Below are 10725 nucleotides of genomic sequence, written 5' to 3' on the forward strand. Positions count from 1 at the left end.
CAGATCGATATATTTACTGGAATGCAGCATAAGTTCAGCGATACTGAGTACACAGGTCATTGCCATCGTGAGAAATCCGCAGAGTCTACGACCCCATCGGTCGAGCAACAGGGCGAGTAATAACCCAGCTGGAAGTTCTGTGGCACAGGCGATCGAGAACGACACGAACACCGAGCTCTGGATAAGTTTTAATGAATACACGTGACCGTCGAACGAGATCAGGGTGAAACACCTACAAGATTGTATCGGTTATTTATGAAGGTTTTCTCGCGCAACATGAACTCGTATCTTATACTTGCCAGAATGCAACTAGAAGAATAGTGTTTCTCGCCAACCGTGGCGTTTTGAACAGATCGAGCAGCGTCGCTGATTCTTGAATTTTGTCCGGTGCCTCCATGTTACTCTGCAAGAATTTATTTCGAGAATAATTAACGAAAGATATAATACGAGTCGTGCCTTTAGCCCTTACACAGTTCAAAATTCATAACACACTGAAAAGAAATTTTATTTTCATTTTATTCGTCATTAATAGATAGCACGAACAGTGGCACTTTGCATTCTGTTTTATGGAATTAGTCGGCATGGCTTTTGATATCGAGATTTATTAATATAATGGGTGGTTGGTTGATTAAATACTTTTCTGATCCGAAATACAGTCGGGAACAAAACTAAGTGGATTAGTGTAGAAAATGTAAAAATTCATTTCAATCATTTGCTGAACTATCTGCATATTATTAGAAGGAAATATAATAAATAAAACTCAAGTATATGAGGCTGATACTAATTTGATTATACTTTCTTCACATCTATTTCCATTAACTATAGCAGCTTATTTTTATCCCCGATTGTACTTGTAAATTGTAAATATTTTATAATTTCTATATAAATTCCCAGATTTACTTCAAATTTTGTACGAGATCGATATAATACCACAATGGAATCGCGACAGTCAAGTTTCATTTCATATTTCATTTTTCATCGCGTTTCATTTTTAAAACCTGTTTATGCATGTTAAAATACATTCGCGAGTCTGTGTGTTTTCGACGTGAATCAAATATATCTGTCAGCACAGATTCAAGTACTGTACCGTATGATTTCGCGTAAGCTTTCTAGAATTCTATTTGATCGAACTTACGACGAATATATCGCAAATACGCGAGTCTGGATTTCTGCGATTGATCCTAGCTATTCTCCGTAGTTTCTCAACAACCTTGTCCATCATCCCGTTGGAAACGTACCAGCTTGAACAGAGCAAATACGAGTGATATGGATCGATAAGTAAATTTGCATAAATCTCAAAGCGCAAGTTGAGAATTCGAATAATCGAACGATTAGGAGTTTACTTACCGGGCGCTCTCGGGAAGAATCCACGGTGTGATAGCGACAGATAACAGCGGTATGGCAGTAACGTAAGTAAAATATCTCCAGTTCGCGATATAATAGGCTATCCATGGTAAAATTGTACTGGCCACTGCAAAGTATACGCCAAAGGCGATATTCACGACCAACGTTCGTTTCGAAACAGCCATATATTCGAGCACTGCGGGATAATTGATCGTCGATGACTCTCGGAATAACTGATTATTATATCAAGATACTTAACGACGATTATTCTTTATGTTGCAATAATAGAACATGGAAGATTTATCGAGTGAAACCGGTTATTATTAATATGGAGCAATTGATGACGAGCCGAATGAACGATACCATCAACATAATTGTAGGATAATTGTAAGATTATAAATATAATTCCGATTTTAAATTAATCCGTTTACTCTGCAAACGTGAATGTTCCGAGTTTGAGCTGGTCCGTATAACAAAAAGCGCTACATAATGCACGTGTTTTGCTTCTAACGTATTTAAACGAATTACGTGTTGAAAATTTTGTGATAATTTTCATTTCGAACGAATATACAGAGTGGTTGGTAACTGGTGGTACAAGCGGAAAGGGGGTGATTCTACGCGAAAAAAGAAGTCGAAAATATAGAATAAAAATTTTTCGTTCGAGGCTTTGTTTTCGAGAAAATCGACTTTGAATTTTCGCTCGATACGCGTGCACTTTATCGCGTCTCGTTATAACGGATCTCACTGTAGATCGTCGTCTCGATGGAAGAATTAAAAAAAAAATTTGTATTCTATATTTTCGACTTCTTTCCGCTTGTACCACCAGTTACCAACCACCTTGTATAACTCGATTTAAGAATATCAAGATATAACTATCCTCGACGACATGAAAATCGATGAAACGATCTTTAACAATAACAAAATCAATATATTCATCTCTGGTGGTGGCAAAAGCTCTTGAATCAAGAACTCGAACCGTATAGTTCAATCGAGTACAGCAACGTCAAAATTATCTTCGAGGAACAATTCATCAAAAATTTCTCACGCAACATCATCTTTCACGTAATAGAAACATTGACTTGATACTAACGTTATCTCTCGCGTGACTGAAACATTGGCTTATCGGTCGAACCTCTCGCACTTTCTACTTCGTAGAAGGCTTACCGATAATCAGAGGAATGTTGATACAGTTATCGAACGCCAGTCCAGTGAGAAACCTACAGACGGCGAATGACCAAAAACTATTTGCGCTGGCAGTGAAAATGGAGGCAAAAAGGGCGATACCATTGCAGAACATTAAAGCTGGGATACGACCCTTGTGATCGGCGATCCAACCGACTAGGAAACCACCGATGATGGATCCGCAGAAGAAGATGGCCTGCGCCGTCGATACGAGGTATTCTCGGTCGCATACCCAATCTAGCTAATCACCAAGGTTAAGAGTTAGTCAGCGAAAAACCAGATTCATATTTTTCAGAATATAATTTTAATCCTGCTGCGGTCTTCGAATTTTTATATCTCGATTCTGCTCGCAGTTCGATGAATGAAAGAGTTCTTTATGCTCTGAAAAAAACGTTCGCGTAAAATCGGACCGAGGAATCATCCGTACTAACAATTATCGTCTTATACTTTCTTTAAACTTAAGAAATTTACTATAACAAGGTTAGATTAGATCGGAAATGACCCAAAGAACGCAGCAGAAGTGTAAGAATTTCGAAGCATGCGATTCAGACAACGATGTGAATACTTCACCTCAGTTCCTATACTAGGATATGGAATCTGCGTAAAATTATACTCCCATTGAGTACATTTTATCGTTTTGTTTGTTTGGAAGCCCGATGAGCTCAGGCTCTTATCGCTCTTCAACAGCTCTGTGAAGTTTACGTCCTTCCGTTGACATTGTTCGTAATAAGGATAAACGTTCGTCACTGGAATCGCTATCTTAATCCTAAACACCCCATACGATAGATGATTGATCATTTTAATTATTAAAATAAGAACCAAAGTCCAGACAGAGTAATCCAAAAATATCTTGTATCTTATCGTGAAATTTTTCTACAATATTTTCTAATAATTTTCGAAATGTTCGAAAATTCGAGAAATTCCAGAAATCGCGATATCTCGCATATTTTTCACAATATTTTAAAGTCACTTTCTACGAACAATCAAAAATATTCCTTCATTATACATACTTACCTCTCTTCTTCGGTGAAATTCGAGTTTACTAATTCGTCTATCCTGCACCAGTGTTCCGTGGGAATAATCGTAATGAAAAATTGCGAGAAATACAGAAACGCGTACGTCGCGCCATAAGGTAGTAACGACAATAACAACAGCCATTGATATCTCCCGTAGTCACCGACATACGGCAGAACATCATCGAAACTTTCCAATCTTGGTCTCAATCGAGTCGCTTCAGTGGGCAATATAGAGTTACTCTTCTCGTCCTTCATTTCGCTGAAACAGAATCCATCCTTGATTTCCAGGCGTAGCAGTATAAAAGTCGTATAACAAAGTTTTCAGTCTTCTAGTCTTTGAAATAAATGTCATTCGGCAGTTCCTTTGATGTTTCACATTCTGTGATTCCAATTACAATGCTCCTTTCCTCTCCCACAAACAGGAAATTATTTTCTGACAGAACGCAGGAACAATCTTACCCGTCATTCACGTTTTCCCCTTCCATAGTTCGAGCAGCAAAGTCTCAATTATGATTTTAGATTTTGAAAGGCAACGGAGATGAAAGAGGAGACCCGATATGCTGATCGAAAGACGTTCGGAAATGAACTGAAAGAACGAGCGAAGTCCGGCAACTGTTCGCTTTGTTTTCGATTCGGTTAAACGTTAAATTAAGTGTAAGTGTTTGCTCGAGTGCCGGCCAATTACTGTGCCGGGAGTCAAGTGAATCGTGACACGCGACTCGTTCAAATTGAATTGCATACGAACCACGCTCGCGAGATCATCTTTAAAAAGGGCTGATTCGGTATACGCGGCGATGTCAACGTGATATCTACATGTCTGAGGAAAGTTTCGACGAAAGAAATAGCCTCGAGTGCTGGTTAATGGTGTTCGAGTTATCGTTTGGATATCGATATTATAGATTTGCAAATGAGATAGAAGAACCGAAGGAAAGTTTGTCGACTCTGTCATATTTAATTAAATGCAGGAGAAAAATTGAATGGAATAATTTTCTGATTAATATTGTTTGTTTATTACTCGTAATCCTCTTACCCGGCGACTTAAGGGTGACTTCCGGTTACAGTGCTTAACTAAACTAAGTTTTCGATCAATATATTGAACTCTATTGGAAAATAACCGAGAAAATTTTAAGCCATCGAAGGCTAAGAACAAATGAAATAATTGAAGGTTTTTCAAACCTGTTTTAACACTAATATCAGGGATATAAGAAGATGGTACTTTTGATGTATCAACGCAATTATTTGATTATTTACCATTCGTTAAAACAGACGGTCTTAGGGACTGAGGTGGTTAATTAGATATTGAAAAATTAAAAGAACGATTTCCAAGTTAAAAGTAAAATAATATATCGATCTTTCGCAAAATTTTTATATCAAATTGTTCATTTTCGTATCAGATAGAGCAAAAGGTTAAACTGATATGTTTACTTGAAAATGGATTCAGGGAAATTAATCATTTGCCAATTAAATTTAAGCGAATACGTGAAACAATATTATCATATGGAATAAACACGGAAACGAAACAGCTGACAGAAAAACCATCGATTTCGAGACATCGATTAGAATGACTAATGTCATTGTCAGGAGCGAGAAAGTGGTCGAGTGCTCGAAATAACTGACCTGTTTGGAAAATACGACAACGAGAAACGTTCGTGTCTACGAGCCATCGTGTCTACATAATAAATACTTGCGTGTGTACGTCTACACAAATGGCGGCATTTTTAAAATCAAAAATAGAGTATATTACCCTTGATCGTCCAAACGAAACAATTGCTTATAATTACAAGACATTTGATACAGGACTTTGAGAAATCAATATGCTACAATTTGTTGGAAACATTTAGCTTGCACATAAATCACATATGAGCCAAACTCACGCGACTGATAACGTTACATTGCACTGAAACTGAGGACTCGATCGATTCTCAAAATTCCAAATACAATCTTTTAAATTAATTTTCATTCATTATCAAGAATCCAATCAAAATTTCTTTTTCCTAATTTATTAGTAACATTCTTAGGTAGAACTAATAATTATCGCTTCTCTTTTATAAACGATTATCAAAGCGAAAAATTAAATTCAGTCTATAGAAGAAAATGAATACAAAAGTTGAAACCCTTACCTGTCACCAAACGATTCTTCTATGTCTAATTAACGATAGTCTCACGACGTCAAAGTGAAAGTCCAAACTGATCGTTTCTCGTTGCTCTTTGTTCAAAATATCGATCACGATTAATCAGGCACTACCAACCACATCCACTAATATCACTGTCAGATCGATTAACAGCAAGGTATGAAATTAGTAATTAAGGGCACCCTCGATCAAACCATTTTTCTCTCTCAACGTCACACTAAATCATGTCAAATGTATCTTTCCGTTCCAAATGTCGTCGACTAACTTCCAACGAACAAAATGTCTCAATACACTAAGTTCGATACCTTCGTGTTCTTTGTGGAGATAACCGAAGAATTTTTCCGTTATTGTAGCATTTTCGTTGCTGCTTCTTAATTTAAAAGTAAAGAAATAAAATTAGTTTGAAAAAGCAATTAAAGTAATTCACGTAGGTTTCTTTGAAGACGGCGGAAAATCGATGATAAATAGAAATAGAAATAGAAATAGAAATAGAAATAAAATAAAATAAAATAAAATCTGCGATTAAACGAATAATTAATACATGTTATTTCGAAAAGGAAATTGGCGATAAAATAGGCGAAAAACAGTTTCTATTAAAAAGGTTATACGAATAATCAACGCAGTTTGCTTCGAAGCAAAATTAGAATTGGCAATCGAGCGAATGATTGACGATTTATTTGGAAAAGTTAGCGGAATCAATGACTAAACAAGCGAGATTTCGTTAAACACACGATTTCCTTCGTAAAGAAAGAAAAAGTAGATTTGTTGATTACACGAATAATCGCTGCAGTTTATCTCAAAGAAGAAATAGCGCGGATGGTCAAACAGGCGAGAAACAAGGTTTCTCCGGGAAAAGAAAATAAAATAGCTGATCGAGTAAATAGTAAATACAATTTACCTTGAGAAAGAAGCAGACTCGAGCGATCAACACTGTTTCCCTCGAAGAAACGCTAAAATTAATGGTCAAACAATCAAAGTAAGTAATTTTTCTCGAGGATAAAGTAGGATCAGTAGTTAAATCAACAAGATTGATACAGCTTCCCTTCAAGAGACACTATGATCAATATTTATACAGGCAGTCACGGAATCTCCCTTTCGACTGATCCAATCATTGAGTGAAACGATTGTATTCGATGAAATTTTCCTCGAAGATGAAGCAGAGTCGCAGATCCTTACGTACACGACCGATCAAGTTTCCACGGCAATAAACCTAAATTCTCTGGCTAATTGAAAATATAAAGGAGACACGACCACATTTCCATTTAAAGAAATGCAATTGTTAGTTAAACAACGATAGGATTTTCTTATTCGAAAAGAGAGGAGAAAAACGTCCGATGTTCACGAAGTCTTGTACAAATATGAAGGGGAAACCGGCTCGCGTATCGCTGATATAGAAGCTTGCTTAGCGAAGACGAACACGATACTCGGTGACACGTGTTTGCCAATAAAAAAGGAGAGAATCGAAGAGAAACGGAACGAAAGGAAGAAACGTTGATTGACAGTGGAACCGGCGAAACTAGAAATAGTTTGGAAAACACGATTTTCCGATCGCGAACATCGAGGACCACGTGCTCGCGTTGCCATTGATCGAACTCCATTTAGGTTTGCGGCAAATCGTCGCAACAGCGACGTTGGTAGAACAGAGACACAGAGTTCTTCTGTCTCACAAAAAGCAAGGTGCATACATATGTATTTCTTTGTTTCTCCAAAGCATAGTGGCGCCACGCCGGAAACCGGTTGTCCGAAGCCAGCCATACTTTTCAATGGTGTTGAAATGAATTGTATTGTCGTCTTGTCGCGTACTAAAATTGCGATATATGGACGGTGTTAAAAATTGACGTTGAAACACAACTGATTTTTGCAATTTAAATAACGGATGTATTGAAACGAATTCAGTGGATTTTTCAGGTAAATTTGTCGTTTGTTTTACCGGGTTTGATCTTGGATCGACTCTAGTATATTTTTCATATTTAATTGAAATGGGGAATTGCGTTATGTTATTTGTTGATACTCTGTAGGTTAGAAATGTTAGCATCGTTATTTTAGAATTAATATTTACAAAAGGCATAAATGTAATTGAATTCTAAAGAGGATTAATTAAGAATGCTCAAGCTTTTTGTGAGATTGGTTTTTTCTTGCAAGCTACCTCTATAAATTAGACCTCTCCTGAAGGGACACGTAGTTTCGTCAACCGGTTTCTTCTAACAAGATTCGTAGAATTAGCTTTTTGCGAAGGGACTGATTTATGAATATTGTTTCTTCTGAAAAGACTGCTTTGTTACCATAAAAAATCAAGGACAGGTTTTCGTAGTTTATATTCACCGAAATATTCACACACACAATAATTTCGAACAGTACGATTAACAAATTACTAGATATGTCTGTACAAATCTCACCTTACGCTCGAAGATACAAGCAAAGCGAAAATTAAATTTCCAAAATCAAATATCAAGAACAGTAAATAACTATATGCAGAATATTCTTCTAGCGAAAGACAGACAGTCTCTACTCACTATGTACATACGAAGAGAAAGATACACACTACATTCCAAACACATGTCCAAACACAGGAATGACCTCGTAACTTACATAACACCACAACTGAAGAAATTACACCATATAACATTGAATGTGACGGATGTAATATGGCACATCAATTATCGAACAAAAAGTTTCATAAAATTCAAATTAAAAGAAATATGGGATCGCGAAACACACAACGGGTGTGCATAAGTTATGTACGTAACTTCCAACTTACACACATGCAATAGGTTTAACCGTTACTGGCGTTGATAATAACAGAAGCACAGTCATGGATCCGTTACCATGTCTAGCGTTGTTTCAACGAGTTTCATTCCCACTTGATTTAGTGTCGCTCCTAACCGCTGGTTCACGCAACAGAGAAGGATAAAATGAACCACGACAGATATACAATTACATACTTACGTACTATATGGTTCAAAGTCTATAAATAATATTGTAGACGGTATAATTAGAGGCCTTCTGTACTATTTCCGCACGCAGTAACGTCCTAAACGTATACACGGAAAACTTTAAATCGTAGCACAATTGAAGCCAGAAGAAATTTTAAAGTGAGCTAAAAAATGAAAAACAAGCCGAAGATTCAAGAATAACAGAATTACACTGGAAACTCTATTTGGGTGGGGGGGGGCGGGGAGGGTGCGTTTGAAAATCGATCGCGTATTACGCGGTAGGTAGTAGTTGACTGATATGATTGGAGTAATAAATGTCATTACGGATTATTTGATATCACTTTTGAATAAAACTTTTTGAATAAAATTCAATGTCAAGATTTATTCATTATCGATACTTATCTTGTTTACAGTAGATTGTAGAATCGAGATATTCTGTTCGTAATTTTTTATGAAAATGTTCTTCGCTTTGATGAAGAATTTTTATTTTTAAAATGATATAAATGTGATATCTCGACGATATAAACGATGCTTTTCTTTATCTGTATATAAACTAAGCAACTTCTAGTTTTATAGATTTTTACACAAAGTTCGTCAAAATCATACGTAAGAAATATTTTCTTTAGATCTTGTACCGATTTACTGAATTACATATAGTAAATCATGCTAATATTTAATAACTAAATATAACTAGATATAAGTAATTATATTAAATAACAAACGGGATCACAATATTGTTTATGGGTACAGAGACCTTAGAAAAATTATGATCGTAGTCACGTAATTACATTGGTTCCTCAAGAATCCTGTCTATCTTGATAGATCATTAAGCAACGTGACTGGAATCGCATTGCGTCGTCGAAGGAAAATTTTTTATCTTTACTTTGTTGTATGAAAATGCTTTCACTGACTGTGTAGAGGTCGGACTGAGGGAAATCTGTGTTCGCTTCTGGTTTCCATAACAGTAGAACGATGGATCTTGAATAATAGATACATTTCTGTTATGTATTATAAACACGTAACTAAAGAGAATTCCATAATATTACCCAAAAACAGTTCATTCAATTTTAATTTCTGACTAGAAGAGACGAGAAATTCGCTAATGGAAAATTTTCATTTTTAAAATGCTTTACATTTATTAATACTCTTTTTTCGAAAACGATACTTATCGTACCATCTAATACTCAAAGATCAAAGCCTATCACAGTTTTCTGTTCCATCTTTTTTAAATGCTTAAAATATTGAACCTAAATTTAATATTTTTTATCATTTTATTAACACGAAATCTGTTATTAATTATTTACTGTAATATTGTACAAATATTTCAGTCTTCATTTTGCCATACTAATACATAGTGATCGTGATCTATCTTGATCATCTATCTTTTCCAAACTGATAATGTATTCCTTCATGGAATTTACCAGTTTCACTTCCTTATTGTACATTTATCACCTAGTATCGGTAACAGATTATGTTATACGTGTTTCGTCGGCAAAACAAACAGAACTAAAGGATCTAAGAATCGCTCAGTAAGTAACAATGCGATTATGGCTGATTTCAGACAATCTGCGGCATTAAATTTTCTCACGTTGTCTCGTAACGATCGTGATTTTCCTTCTGATCCTTCAGATTAAACGTCCTTGAACATCGTTAACTAAATCATGAATTTATAACGAACCCCATTTTTCATTATTTTTTAACAAGATTCCAAAAGATATGAAAAGTAGACAAAACGGAGAGTTTATCTGAACATAATATTTATCGAATAAATCGAAATTTTATTACACGTATTTAAATATTTAAATAATCTATCATTCGAGTGTGTAATTTGTAATTATAAAATTTTATAATTCGTAAACTCGTAGAAGGCAATTAAAAACTCATGAATACACAAGTGTGTGTCACTTCATGTATGTACTTGTTGTATCGGGTATTTATGACATTCAAATAATAATATCTACATTTAGCTTTCGAAAATTAACTTGCTAATACGAAGCGTATTTACCTTCATATTTTATAATAAACTTAATTATTTCGTTAGCAATGAAACATGTGCGTCTCGCAGAAATGTAAAAAATCGTAGACAAATATAATGTTCCTAGTTTTACTTAACTTCTT

The 10725-nt window shown here is 35.4% G+C and overlaps 1 protein-coding gene across 1 annotated transcript; it reads right to left on the reverse strand.

Moving 5' to 3' along the window:
• Positions 1-17: 17 nt before the first annotated feature.
• Positions 18-8629, reverse strand: LOC117215112 (carcinine transporter-like; the record flags this gene model as incomplete). Its single annotated transcript, XM_033461541.1, has 8 exons — positions 8433-8629; positions 3541-3801; positions 3097-3292; positions 2509-2767; positions 1348-1540; positions 1136-1241; positions 300-403; positions 18-232 (listed from the first exon to the last, which is right to left on the reverse strand). Coding segments are annotated over exons 1-8 (1390 nt in total), but the record flags the coding sequence as incomplete, so codon positions are not given.
• Between the last annotated feature and the right edge of the window lie 2096 nt (positions 8630-10725).

This window comes from Bombus bifarius, unplaced genomic scaffold (assembly GCF_011952205.1).
Source record: "Bombus bifarius isolate JDL3187 unplaced genomic scaffold, Bbif_JDL3187 scf7180000009354_frag, whole genome shotgun sequence".
Classification (NCBI taxonomy): domain Eukaryota; kingdom Metazoa; phylum Arthropoda; class Insecta; order Hymenoptera; family Apidae; genus Bombus; species Bombus bifarius.